The sequence below is a fragment of the Macaca mulatta genome, chromosome 20 (genome assembly GCF_049350105.2).
Source record: "Macaca mulatta isolate MMU2019108-1 chromosome 20, T2T-MMU8v2.0, whole genome shotgun sequence".
NCBI lineage: Eukaryota > Metazoa > Chordata > Mammalia > Primates > Cercopithecidae > Macaca > Macaca mulatta.
In genome coordinates, this window is record NC_133425.1 from 70,408,063 (window position 1) to 70,422,691 (window position 14,629).

Genomic DNA, 14,629 nt, shown 5'->3' on the forward strand with positions numbered 1-14,629 from the left:
CACTGCACTCCAGCCTGGGTGACACAGCCAGACTCCGTCTCCAAAAAAAAAAGAAAGAAATCCTATGATCTGCCATCTGCACCCTGGAGACCTGGGAAAACTCGTGGAGTATGTAGTTGCAGTTCGAGTTTGAAGGCCTGAGAACCAGGAGAGCTGATGGTGTACGTCCTAGTTCAAGGGCAGGAGAAGACCTGTGTCCCACCTGAAGCAGTTAGGCAGAGAGAGAGTGAAATTTCTCCTCTTTGCCTTTTGATCCTATTCAGGTCCTCAGTGGATTGGATGAGGCCTGCTCACCTTGGGGAGGGCGGTCCGCTTCACTCAGTCTATGGTTTCAAATGCTGATCTCATCTGGAACCACCCTCACAGACACATCAGAAATAATGTTGAGCCAAATAATCTGGGCACCCCATGACCCAGTCAAATTGACGTATCACAACAGGTATGTAAACACACACACACAGATACATTAAACTTTAATTGTCAGTATGGCTTCTTCTGATGTCTGCTTATGAGAAATTTCTGGGGAAACAGGTGAACCTCCAGGCCCCAGAACAGAACTGCAGAGGTTGAGTCCAGAAGAGAGGTTTTGGAAGAGGCAAAAGCCAGAATTCCTGGGCCTTTCCCAGTCGAGAACGTTCTCTAGGAGAGACTGACTCACACCTCAGCAACTGATAAATTGTGCATTGGCTTTCACTTATTTCTGTGTTGACAGAGAGGGAGTCTGTGTCTTTGAGGGTGAAGAATGTAATACCTACAGCTTAGAAATGTAAAAGAAAATCATCAGGGTTACCCCTTGATCTTTATTTGTAATAAATCCCATTTATTAAAATTAGTTTCTTCAAGTCCCATTTTATTGACACTAAGCACCATGAGGATGTGACAGAAAGATTGAGGCTGGAAACTAAGAACTGAATGCTAAGGACAAAGTCAAGGAGTGGGCGCTCTCTGAGCTCCTCGGCCAAGAGGCACCCTCATCTGCCCGTCTGCCCCAGGACCTCCCATCTGCGTGGCGTGGCTTTCTTTACCCTGGTTGCTTCCTTTGGTTCTTCTACCTTTAGGTGATCCCAGAGACAGGCAGAACTGGGGCAGCCTTTAAAATAGCGCATCAGCATGGGGAGGGGGAGAAGGGAGGGCTGGGGAGGGAAACTGGAGCAACACGCCGCCAGCACATGGTCCCGCCCTGAGAAATCAGGTCTTAAAGGAAAAGGTTGCAGCTTTGGAAAATGAGAAGTGTATCGGTCTCCAGAGCACAAAAACGCGAGTTGATATTGCATGATAAATGTTGTAGTGGATTGGGAGAGTTCTTGTAGCTTGAACCAGTTGCCCCCATCCTTCCTCGGCTGCTCTGTCAAATGGAAGGGCCTGGGTGAAGGGACACCCAGTTACCCTGGTCCAGGAACATGCTTGATGCACATGACCACATCAGCATTCCTGGGATCACTGTTGGTTCACCTAGCAGTGGGCTTACCCAGACATTGTGAGTGTCCCTTTGACCTGACAGTAAGAGGTCATAGATGGCAAGTGCAGTCTTGTCTTCTCTCAAGAGCTTTGTCTCTGGTACAGCCAACCAAATGGCAAAGGATTCCCCACTTAAGGAACTTTTTGAAAGACAGGAAGCAGCTGGACTCTGGCTGATCCAGCTCTCTGCTCAGCTCTTCTGGCTGTGTAAACAGTGAGCTGATCTAATGACAAGAGAAAGAAAGGAAACCAGGTCTCCATTAGAAGGACTCTCTTTGCTTCTCTTGATCGGAAGTGGAGGGATCCTATAGACGCATTTGCTTGGCAGAACCCACCCAGAGCAGAACTGGGTGATTAAGGACACATTCCCCACAGTGCTCTGTCATTCGTTCCTTCCTCATTTGAAGATACTGGCAGAAAAGGACAAGGAACCAGGGGTACGTTCTCTGCCTCTGCCTCTGCCTCTGCCTCTGCTCTGTCTGGTGGGAGGAGATGACAGCCTACAGTGAACCAGTGTCAGGCTTGGCCAGCAAGCCTGACCAAACTGTGACATCTCCCTTCACTGACGGTCGCAAACTTTTGGCAGACACAGCCCCTGTGCAGGGAGCTGCTGGAGCGCTGGCTGGCTGCCCCCCTGGCCTCCAGGGTGTGACGCGCAGAGCCTGGTCTCAGAGGCTTAGGGAGTGTCCTGTAGCTTTCTCCTGAAGGAAAATAAAAAGCATCTCTTACCTGCTCTGAGTGCTGATGAAAGTCTCCTAGGAAATTTGACAAAATCATGCGAGCTGGATGACTTTGCAGACCTTTGGTTTACTTTTGTTTTGCAGGGCTGATTTTAATTTGGTGAGAGCTTTTTTCCAAAATGGACTCAACATTTCCTGGATATTTTAACCTTCAGGTAGCTCATAAATGTCACAGGATTTATCATTCTGTAGGGCTGTAGTGGACGCTTATGGGAAAAGATTTGGGCAGCAGAGTGGGAGAATCCATCTTGGTCATCGGATGACCTTTCAGGAAAGAAAGTGGAGATATTAGTCTTTTCTAGCTGTCTGTGGTTTTCTGTCCTTCTTACCTTTTACCCTTTATTTTCCGTTTAAAAGGTAATCTGCAGATTCAGCATCTTACAACCAGTGCTATAGGCTCAGTGCCAAACGGAAAGCAGAACTCCAGATTAACAGAGTTCCTAAGGAAAAAAGTGTCCATTGTTTCAGGCTACGAGGTTAGTCAGGACCATAGGGCACTTAAGGAGAAATTGCTGGGACAATGTAGAAGGTTCATAAATGAGTATTCGGTAATAGCTGGTAGTATTTTTGTTCTTTCTGCCATGTAACTCTTCTGTGCTAGTCAGTCAGTAGCACAGCATATGAGCAAGATTGCAGACTCTTGGTGTCCTGGGCCAGCTCTAGCTCTTTCTGGCCATGTGAATCTTGATCAGGTTATGTACTCTTCTGAGCCTTGATGTCCTCATCTGTAAAATGACATTAATGGTAGATAGTACCTACCTACCGTATATGAGAAGACACGTAAAGCACCATGGTTGTCCATAGTAATGACTCAATAAACATAAACTATTATTATCATATGCAAGAGTAGGTGCTGCAGAGGTTAAAGAGAGACTGTTGGTTTCCAGTTGGCAGTGTGGCAAGTGCCAGTCACAGTGCACAGTGCTCGAGAAGTTCAAAGGAAACGCTGATGGCACCCAGCAGAGATGGGGCTGCTGGCCACCCCCTAGTGGACTCTGCATAGCCCGTGGCCAGTGTGCCCTTGCCATGGTCTCGAGGATGGCAAAGCCAGGTCGTCATGCAATTTCCCACTCGTGTAATAGACACCAACTTATTCATTTTTGTTTTTTGTTAAGACAAGGTCTCACTGTGTTGGCCAGGCTGGAGTGTAGTGGCATGATCATGGCTCACTGCAGCCTCAACCTCCTAGGCTCAAGCAATCCTCCTGCCTCAGCCTCCCAAGTAGCTGGGACTAGAGGCGTTGCACCATCACACCCAGCTAATTTTAAAAAAAATTTTTTTTTTAATAGAGACAGAGTCTCCCTATGTTGCCCAGGCAGATCTCAAACCCCTGGGCTAAAGTGATCCTTCCACCATGGCCTCCCACAATGCTGGTATTACAGGTGTGAACTACCATGCCCAACCCAGAGTTATTTCTTGAGCTATGCCAAAATAAAACAAAACAGAAACACCAGAGGTAGTAGATACTGGTGTTACTAACCCTGTTTTAGTTAAAGTGTAGGCCTCTTCCTACACCAGTGGTGCTTCCTCTCCAGCTAATATTTCCCAACCTACCTCATTCTTAAAACCCTATGACCAACTCTCCCTACCCTGATGGAAAGGACTTTAGATTTGAAGCACAGAACCCTGAGGCTAGTCTCAGCTGCACCTCCTCAGTTGTGTGACAGTGTGCTACTCAGAGGCCTTCACCAGGGCCCCTTCCCTCACCTGGGCAGTGAGGGGATTACTCTAAACATGTGAGTCTCAGCCCTTTTTTTCTAGGACATGAGTGTCTGGTGACATTCCTTTATAGACCTTCTTGTTGGGTGGCCTACTTCCTAGCACCTTAGCTGTAACTTAACCCCGCTCCTGCACTCAAGGAATCACGCTGGAATACAGGGGAGTAAATGATGCTATTATAGGGATAACCTTGAATCTGTTCTGAGTTCTCAGAAATGTGAGTACCCGTGAGGTGTAGTTTTGTTCTTAGTCACAGGTCACTTGAACGCTACGCAGTGAGAGTGTCAGGGCCTGGAGGCAGAGGGCCTGTCCTAGACCACATCCCTCCTCTCCTCCCACAGCCTCAGCCTGCAGGCAGGTGCCACCTTCCCAGGGTAAAGTGCAGGTATCCTTTAGTTATTTAACGGGTTGCAAAACCTTGGTCTTTGGGGTTGACAAAAACCCCGTGTGACTGTAGAGGGACTTAGGCTGGATCGGAAAAGCATCTTCCGTCTGTGAGACCACCCCATCGAGCTGTGACCCTGGATCTGCATATTTCTAAACTGAGTTAGAAAATAATCAGCCTGGTGTGTTTAGATCCAGCTGTGCAAGAAAACTGGATGGAATTCCCCTCCTTTCTTTACTTTCTTCTGGGGTTTGTTGTTGTTGTTGTGTCCTTTTTGTGGAGAACGGGGTCTCACTGTGTAGCCCGAGCAGGTCTCAAACTCCTGAGTTTAAGCGATCCTCCCATCACAGTCTCTCAAAATGCTGGGATTACAGGCATGAGCCACCACACTAGGCCTGGTCTTCTAGCTTTGTTACTGATGGATTTGTAACCACCCAGAGGTTAGAAATACAGCCCTTTCCCAGAGGTCCGCCAAAGTCCTTGGATTGGTAGCATTTCCAAGACTTTTTAGCTGAGATGCTTATATGCTAAGAATCTCTGAGGAAAGAGGTGTGCCATGGAGTCAAGTGTCCACTTTGTAGTTAACCAGGCCCTGAATTTTCTGCCTGGTCGCATAGTTCAAAGCACTGCCAATGAAGGGGAAAAAAAAAAAAAGATTTGGAGAGGACTCTAAGCAAAGTGGTGCATCAGTTAGCCTCCCGTCTCTTAGCACCCTGGGCCACCAGAGTCACGGCTTTTCATGCAGAGTTAGGCACCCAATTAAATAAAAATTTATTATTTTATTATTTTTTTTAATTGTAGAGGCAGGGTTTCACTATGTTGCTCAGTCTAGTCTTGAACTCCTGAGCTCAAGTGATCTCCCCGCCTTGCCCTCCTAAAGTGCTGGGATTACAGGCGTGAGACACCGTGCCCGGCCACATTCAGCCTTTTATCTGTTTCATAAGAAACGTTGGATGGGCCGGGCGCGGTGGCTCAAGCCTGTAATCCCAGCACTTTGGGAGGCCGAGACGGGTGGATCACAAGGTCAGGAGATCGAGACCATCCTGGCTAACCCGGTGAAACCCCGTCTCTACTAAAAAATACAAAAAAACTAGCCGGGCAAGGTGGCGGGTGCCTGTAGTCCCAGCTACTTGGGAGGCTGAGGCAGGAGAATGGCGTAAACCCGGGAGGCGGAGCTTGCAGTGAGCTGAGATCCGGCCACTGCACTCCAGCCTGGGCGACAGAGCAAGACTCCATCGCAAAAAAAAAAAAAAAAAAAAGAAACGTTGGATGACTCATGCCTGTAATCCTAGCACTTTGGGAAGCTCAGGCAAGTAGATCACCTGAGGTCAGGCGTTTGAGATCAGTCTAGCCAATGCGGCGAAACCCCATCTCTGCTAAAAATACAAAAATTAGCCGGGCATGGTGGCACTCACCTGTAATCCCAGCTACTTGGGAGGCTGAGGTGAGAGAATCTCTTGAACCCTGCAGGCAGAGGTTGCAGTGAGTGGAGATCGTGCCACTGCACTCCAACCTGGGCTGCAGAGTGAGACTCCATCTCAAAAAAAAAGAAAAGAAAAGAAAAGAAGAGAAATGTTGTAGATGGTTATCACTAGTGTGAATTAAAACTGCATATGGAGGGCCGGGCGCGGTGGCTCAAGCCTGTAATCCCAGCACTTTGGGAGGCCGAGGCGGGTGGATCACGAGGTCAGGAGATCGAGACTATCCTGGCTAACATGGTGAAACCCCGTCTCTACTAAAAATACAAAAAACTAGCCGGGCGTGGTGGCGGGCGCCTGTAGTCTCAGCAACTTGGGAGGCTGAGGCGGGAGAATGGCGTGAACCCGGGAGGTGGAGCTTGCAGTGAGCCGAGATCACGCCACTGCACTCCAGCCTGGGAGACACAGCGAGACTCCGTCTCAAAAAAAAAAAAAAAAAAAAAAAAAAAAACTGCATATGGAAAATTTGACGAAAAATGAACACACAAGTCCAGTCTTTACGACAGTACAGTGAACTCTTGAACTACGTGGGGGGCTCTGACTCCTACACAGTCAAAAATCTGCATATAACTTTTTCTTTTTTGTTTTTTTTTTTTTTTTTTTTTTTTGAGGCAGGGTCTTGCTCTGTCCCCTAGGCTGGAGTGCAGTGGCAAGAACATGGCTCACTGCAGCTTTGACCTCCTGGGCTCAAGCAATTCTCCCACCTCAGCCTTCCAAGTACCTAGGATTACAGGTACACACCACCACTCCCGGCTAATTTTTTTTTTTTTGTAATTTTTGTAGAGACAGGCTTTCGCCATGTTGCCTAGGCTAGTCTCAAACTCCTAAGCTGAAGCAGTCTGCCCGCCTCAGCCTCCCAGAGTACTGGAATTACAGGCGTGCACCACCACACCCAGCCCTGTGTATAACTTTGGACTCCCCCACAACTTAACTACTAATAGCCTGCTGTTGACCAGAAGCCTTACCAATAACATAAACAGTCGATGAAGATGGATTTTGTATGTTATAAATGTATTATATACTGTATTACAATAAAGAGAGTGAAAATAAAATGTTATTAAGGAAATGATAAGGAAGTGGCCAGGCACGGTGGCTAACACCTGTTGTAATCCTAGCACTTTGGAAGGCTGAGGCCAGGAGACTGTTTGAGCCCAGGGGTTCAAGACCAGCCTAGGCAACACAGCGAGACCCCATCTGTAATATTTAAAAAATTTTAATAACATTTAAAAATATATATAAGGAAGAGAAAATATATTTACTGTTCGTTAACTGGAAGTGGATCATCATAAAGGTCTTCATCGTCTTCACATTGAGTAGGCTGAGGAATAGGAGGAGGAGGAGGGGTTGGTCTTGTGTCTCAGGGTGGCAGAGGCGATAGAGAATCCACATGGAAGTGGAGCCCCGCCATTCTAGCCCATGTTGTTCAAGGGTCAGCTATTGTTAGATGTGCCACATAAGGAAGTCCAGGCTGGGCGGTCAGGAATCACAGTCACAAAAGAGAGAAGCTGTGATGTGCACAATTTAATGCAGACAAATAATATTTCAGTGGCAACAGATCTTTTTGATAGAATTTATATGGAAAAGAATTGATCCATTTGAAAATCATTTCAATGAAAGTAGAATGGAAAATATTAGAAATAATTCATCTGTGTTGTATGGAAAAATGGATCAAGGGATTAGGTTTGCTTAACAGAGTTCAACTCAGAAGATTCTCAACCAAAATTCTCCAGTATGGGTACAATTCTGTATCATTTGAAACTCTTTGGATGTGTAAGCAGTTCATACTGCCTTGGGAATGAAACGGCAGGATCACAATACCCGATACTGGCCTGGTACCATGAAATAGCTGTTACTCTTGGTGGCATTTGGCTAAGGCTCGTGTGGCATCTGGGAGCACTTTGGAGGGCCACCCCTCAGCTCACACACATCTCAAAGGACAGTGGCCTTAAGCCACAAGGGAGGCAGAGGGGGCTGTGAGTGAGGGAGAGAGGTGCTACCTGGCATGGGCGGCCGAGGCTGGGAGCTGGGTGAGGGATGAGATTCCTCCCAGGGTGATCCAACCAAGTGGCTGAAAGGCTGTGAGGCAGAAGGATGTTAAACTGTTATGCAAAGGCTGAGTTTCCAGGTGCCTTAGTTTGATGCCTCCCTACCCCATTGTCCACCAGACCCCTCTGAGAAAGGGTCTAAAGCAAATAAAATTCAAGTCAGGTGTCAGTGACCTTGGTTAAACCTTAATGAGGGACATAAGGCAGGGAGAGCCCTAGTGAAAGCTGGTAGTCAGTCAAAGGCTGCAATCAAAACGGCAAATGCCACTGGGCACGGTGGTTCACGCCTGTAATCTCAGCACTTTGGGAGGCTGAGGCAGGCGAATCACCTGATGTCAGGAGTTCAAGACTAGCCTGGCCGACATAGCGAAACCCCATCTCTACTAAAAATATAAAAATTAGCCAGGCATCGTGGCGGACACCTGTAATCCCAGCTACTTGGGAGGCTGAGGCAGGAGAATCACTTGAACCCGGGAGGCGGAGGTTGCAGTGAACTGAGATTGTGCCACTGCACTCCAGCCTGGGCGACAGAGTGAGACTTCGTCTCAAAAAAAAACAAAAAAAGGCAAATGCTCAAATGAGTCCTTGAAGGAGGACAGATCTAGGGTCTGTTCCAATGGTCATCCTCTACATTGACCCTGAGCCCACACAGCTGTCATTCGAGAGTGTCCACATGTACTGTGGATGTACTGGATCTGGAGAAAACATTTCATCCCGTTCTCCTCTCTTGCAGGTTTCAAGTGCCCCATTTGCTCCAAGTCTGTGGCTTCTGACGAGATGGAAATGCACTTTATAATGTGTTTGAGCAAACCTCGCCTCTCCTACAACGGTAAGGGCTTGGCTTGCCTCACCAGCCTCCAGAGCATCCATCGGGGGAGCCGGCCAGTTCTGGGGGGAGCCTCCAGTCGAGGGTGGCTCTGGGCCGTATTTTCACCCTGCCCTCTGGCAGGTGTCCTTGAGTGGTGGTGAGGAAGTGGACTGTTCAGGGAGCCTTGCTGCTCAAGTCAGAGAGGAAGAGGAGCAGGACAAGGAAGGAAGGCCCAGGGGTCAGGTCCGAGGCCTGGGAAGGCTCTCAGGTTGCTCAGTTAGTCCCCTGCCTCTCTGCAACTCAGTTCTGAGGACTTTGGCTGGGAGATGCAGCCATTCCTTCACCCGTCACACACTTGACTGTGGAAGGCCCCAAGACAGCCAGATGTCCTCCACGGCTCAGAGGAGGGGCCCAGAGCAAGCACCCACCCTCCTTGGGGAGGTGGGTGCTATGTGCTGGTGGCATGTACAGAGTGCCGGGAGGCTGGTCATCTCATTGTCATGTTCGAACTCAGACGAACACCTGATTTAGTCCTATGACTCCACACCAGAGAGCTTGACGGGGAGTATGTGTGACGTAGAGATGTTCTGGGGATTGAAAATGCGGATGGGCCACCTTGCTGCTCCACCCCGGCCATGTTGCCTCCTACCTTGGAGGCTGCCTCAGAGCTGAACAGCGAATACCGCAGTGGGTAGGATCCTGAGGGCAGGGGATTTCAAAACACCCAAGTTAACCTAACAGGACGCCTCTGGGGAACAAAATGACTGTCAACATCTGCCTAGCATGCTGTGCATAAGACTTTGGAGTTCAGCTGATGTGAGTTCGAATCTCCCTCTACCACTCACTGTCTACAGTCTTGCAGTGTACACTCACTGTCTACAATCTCAGCTTAGCGGAGCCTCAGTTTTCTGGTCTGTAAAATGTGGATAGCAATACTTGGTTCATAGGATTGTCAGAACTGGGTAAGAGATGGCACATGAAGCTCTTTGGTACAGAGTCTGGCACATGGTCAGTGCTTGGGAAGTTATAGCTGCCATGAAAGATGTGAGACCTTCTATAGGTTTCTTTTTGCAGTTTTCCAGAGCCCACAGACTTCTGCTCAGTGCTGCTCAGCCCATGCCATGGCTGACCCTTGGTTTTCCATGCTTAGTGTTTAGTCTGGTCTCCAAACCATGTTCATCAGAAAACGGCGTCTTCCACTAGAACAGGCAGTGGACCTGAGTGCGCTCCAACCCCGGTCCTGGCCCACCTTCCCAGATTCAAGTCATAGTAGTGGTTGGAAAAAGAGTTCTTGGATTTCCGAGAGCATCTGAGGACTGGATGACTTGCAACCAGCCCGGCAAGAATGTTTCCTGGGGAGACTCTTCTCTGCCCTGCAGCCTCTTCACTCCCAGAAGGCTCTTTCCCCTACAAAGCATGAGCCTAGGAGGGATCATGGTCTCAGAGCATCTCCTGGGAGGTAACTGACTAATGGCATCCACTCGGGTCTCCTGAAAACTTCTCTTTTAATTACTTGTTCAGCCAAAAGACTCTGGATGCAGGTGGGCATATTACCCACGTGGCTCAGCTCTATGCGTCTGTTAGCCCATGCTCAGGTGGGAGGACCAGCACGGCCCTCCCCTGGGCATCATAGCTGTGGTCTGGGAAACCCCTTTCCTCCCCAGGGGACAGCCCCTCCTTTCTCCTGGGCTGACTGCTGCTGAGCCTCTAAGTCTGTTGTCACATGTGCTTCAGGCTTCGCGTCAGTCCTGTCGCGTGCATGCTGTCAGGACGCTCAGGCTCGGCTTTGTCCCTGTTTGCCGTCTCCGCCTGGGACCAGGGAGGGAGAGGAGCCTTCCCTGCGTCTCACAGCCCTCCCCAGCCACGGCCTCAAAAACCCTATTCACTTCTTTCCCACATGTGTGGAGACCTCATGAAGTCCTCCGTTTGTCCTGTGGGTTGCTAGGGCGTTCTCTGTAGACACTGCGTTTGTTGTAGGAAGAATACAAAGAAGCCTCAGAGGGGCTCAGCCTGAGAAAACCTGGTTCTCAGCAAGAACTTTGCAAGAGCAGCCGTGGAGGACAGAGTGCTCTTGGGCCCCCATGCCCCAAATGCAGAGTTACCCCCACTGCCCTGTAGAGAACAGGGAAGGTGAGCCTCTCCAGCTCCTCTGCCAGAGAACTGCCTGGGACGCCACCATGTGTCCCCATGTCCCCCTCTGTATCAGCACTTGAGTGCCTGGTGCTGTTGGTTCACCCCCCTACACCCCACCACCGGCAGCCTCACCCAAGGCTACAGAAACCACACTGGGAGCCGGGGCCCCCTTAGAGGAAGGGGAGGTTGGCCAGCCAGCCTGAGGCATGACCACTGCTCCTCTGGTTCTGGTTCTAGTTTTTCCTTTGTCCTGGAATTGAGAAGCAGGCCACCTCCTCAAGGGTGTGTGTGTCTCTGTATGTGTACGTGTGTGTGTGTGTGTGTGTGTGTGCGTGTAAACTAGAGGCTTTAAACCTAAGGATCTTTTTTGCAAAAGCCAGTCCTTTACCACTGAAGGCAAAGAGAGGCCGGTTGTCTCCAGTCCTTCCAGTGGACTTTGTCTCAAGGTGGTGAAGTGCTTTGTTCAGAAACAATGGTCCGGCCCTCTGTGGACACTGTTCATGTGGTATGGACTCCTCATGTTCAGTCTTTGTCTTCTCTGAAGACCCTAAACCTTCCAGGTAAGAAGAGAGCATTTGCTTCCGGGGGTGTGTGTGGAGTGGGCATCCCCAGGCACGCCCAGGGCCTGCTCCAGCTCAGAGGGAGCACAGACCGTGGGCCAAGGTTCAGGAGCTCCGATGTTTTCTCCGTGATTTGTCATCATCCCACCCTCACCTGCTGCATGTTACCTTTTCTAATTTAAAAAAAGACTTCAGAGTCAGAGGTGTGAGTTCTTGGAATCTTTCTGGAAAGGAGGTGAGGTGGGGCTTTCTTAGAGAGTGAAGAGATTTCTTATGAAGATTCACTAGAACTCCTGGTCACTCCCCTGAAGACTTCCCATTTACACACACACTTTCTGTGGTTGTTGGCACCAATTGCGGAAATTTTTAGAAAATTTATGATGGTTATATAAGATGAAATTTAGTTAACCACCAAAGGAAAAAAGTAGAAACCTCCTAAATGAGGCAGATAGAAAGTAGTATTTTTCTTATTATGAGGGTTGGCCTGAGTGGTGGGTTGGAAGGCCTCCAGTAGCTGCCTGCCAGCTTAGAAAAAACACAACTTACGAAAGGCAAGACTAGTTTAACTGGTTTAGCCAGTGCCTGATGCTCTGAGGACAGGCACCTGGCTGGGGAGGTTTGGGAATGTGCTGAGCCCCTGCTGGAGGGGCAGGGAAGGGCAGTGCTCTGGGGTCAGTGCTCGACCCCAGAGCACTGAACGTTAAACCCCCGTCCTCCTAAGTGCCTTCCTGGAAGGTGAGGATAATGTATAGAAGGGAGGGAGTTTGTTGGTTCTTTTTTGTGGGTAAGATGGATCAACCCGAATGGGTCTTTTAATTTCTCTCCCTTTCTAACATCTCTGTTTGTGACTCTGAGAGTGAGGGACCGTGCCCTAAAGAATACGCACTCACATTTTTACCCTGAGTCTCTGGGCTAGCAGAACAAGCGTGGAGATGGGGGTCTGACTGACGATGCTCTGAATGGAAGAGCATCGTAATCCTGTGGAGTCGTGCAGATGACCTGCTGTTAACTGAAAGCTTAGGGGTCCTCGGCCTAGGGAGAATCTGGGGGGCGGCAGGTTCATTTGCCAGCAGCACCAAGGAGAGCTCCCTTCAGCTGTGTTCTGGGGGGGCGGAAGCCCATGCCCAGCTTCTTAAGTCATGATGCCCTCTTCCTCCCCTCTGCCAAAGGCCATTGCCCCCATCTTCAAGGCTCTTGAGATGCTAAATGTCACACAAGCTATCTTTTAAAGTCAAAGGAGGCCGGGTGCAGTGGCTCACGCCTGTCATCCCAACACTTTGGGAAGCCAAGATTGCTTGAGCTCAGGAATTTGAAACCAGCCTGGGCAACATAGTGAGACCCCATTTACTAAAAATAAAAATTTTGTCTGACATGGTGGCAAGCGCCTATAGTCCCAGCTACTCAGGAGGCCGAGGTGAGAGGACCACTTGAGCCCAGGAGATCGAGGCAGCAGCGGGCTTGATCACGCCACTGCACTCCAGCCTAGGCAGCAGAGTTTGACCCTGTCTCAAAAAATAAAATATAAAATAAAAATGTGAGAGGATCTGGCTTCCTGGAAAAGCAGAAATGGCTCCGGCTGTAGCCTGCCCTGTGCCTGCAGGCACTTCTTTGTCCCATGTCTCCTCCTCTCAGAGACCCTGTGGTCAGGATGAAAGCACCCTACCCTTTCCCTGCCTGGGGAAACTGGGTGCTGGCTGAGGAGTTTGCCCAGCCTTGCTTGGGGCACTGCCCAGAGCCATTGTTAGATGCTATAGGGGCTGGAATCAGGCTGGACAGGCTGGAGTCAGACCGCGGAGGTGTCTGTCCTGTTACTCCTCCTACAGGAGGGCAGGGAGGGGCAGGCGACCGCTCACCCAAGGTGTCCAGTTGTTGCTGACCAGCTGCACCAACCGCCAGACTGGCCACTGCTGGGTGCATGAGGAGCGAAAGCGATGAGGGCAGGCCTGCGGGGCCCTGACACAAGTGGGGAAACCAGAAACAGGTGGCTACAGGAAAGGGGACTGTGGGAGGGAGCTGTGGCGGCCTCAGTAGGAAAGTATGAAGCACTCCAGGCCTGAGCTTTAGTTGGCTGTCCCCACTATCCTCATTGCAGGTGACCTAGCTCACCAAAACAATTGTATTGCACTTCAAAGGCCTGGGGAGTTGGATGGGCCGCTGCTAGTAGGCCATGCTCTCTGCTCAAGGTCACCCCGTTGCCTGAAGAGCACAGCCCCCCAGATTTCCCAAAAGGGGAGCTGACAAGGCCTGGCATGGGTGGCACTGCCCTGTCCTGTCCTTGGCAGACTGGGCCAGCAGCTCTGCATGCTGAAGAGGCGGCAGGACCAGGCACTCCACCGAACCTAGGCTGGAAATGAGGCCAGAGGGCGGAACCTGAGCCTCTGCGTCATTTGCTAGGGGTTTCCCCTCTGACTCCCACCTACCTTCTCTGTGGGCCCGTAATGTCCACCAGGCCCAAGTGGAGATGGAGAGGTATGTTCCTGCATTCAGCTGCTGCCTCGGAGCTGCACGAGCTTTCCCTCCCAGCCAGGCGCAGACCTGTGTCTGCAGCTGTGTGAGCCTCATCCCTCCATACTTCTAGCAGCTCCAGGGTCTCTTGAGGATGTGTTGCCAGAGCTCTCCGCAGGACACTCAAGCCTGGCGTGGTGGAGGGCAGGTGTGTGTCTGTCCTGTCTGGTCTGTTCACTCAGTGACCAGGTTCCTGCATCCACCTTGGGCCCCCTGCACACACTTCACAGAAAGGGGGAGATGTGAGTGAAGTGCCTGTGAGATGGGTGGTGTTTTCCAGCCCTGAGGGAAGACACCCTTATGGACTGGTCTTTTAAGGAAAAGGGGCCGGTCACTGGGTGGCAGAAACTTGGGCTTGGGAGTCATCAACACTTAGCAGCTGCATGAGCTTATCCGGAGATCCCCACAGGGGTTTTAGGAGTCATGATCTGTGTGTCTGGGGAGTTACCTGCATATAGCTGGCTCAGAGAAGTAAGGCTGTTTTTCTCCTCCTCCTGGATATCTTTGCTTTGACAAATAGCAGCTGTCAGAAGCACCGTGCCTGGATCCCAAGGAGGGAGCAGAAGATGCCACCGCCTCCCACCCCCAGCCCATCACAGGCATCATCCCTCCCTCCTGTTTTGGCTCTAGGGCTGTGCCTGCCATTCTGGTTTGGTTCCCTGGTCTGGTTAGAGGGACAGGCACTGGCACCATCCCCGGCCAGGCCAAACACACTTCCAAGCTCCCCCTTGGGCAGTGACATTGGCTGGTGTTGTACAGTGGTGTCAGGAAACTTGGGAGGTGCTTGAGAGCTAGTAA

At 50.3% G+C, this 14,629-nt stretch overlaps 1 protein-coding gene across 4 annotated transcripts in view; it reads left to right on the forward strand.

The window, feature by feature from the left end:
- ZNRF1 (zinc and ring finger 1) overlaps window positions 1–14,629 on the forward strand; it is a 110,912-nt gene that overhangs the window by 84,162 nt on the left and 12,121 nt on the right. For all 4 annotated transcript variants that reach the window (XM_015126610.3, XM_028840546.2, XM_077983897.1 and 1 more), the window contains 1 exon segment: window positions 8,559–8,654. In XM_015126610.3, coding sequence (XP_014982096.1) covers window positions 8,559–8,654 — 96 coding nt within the window.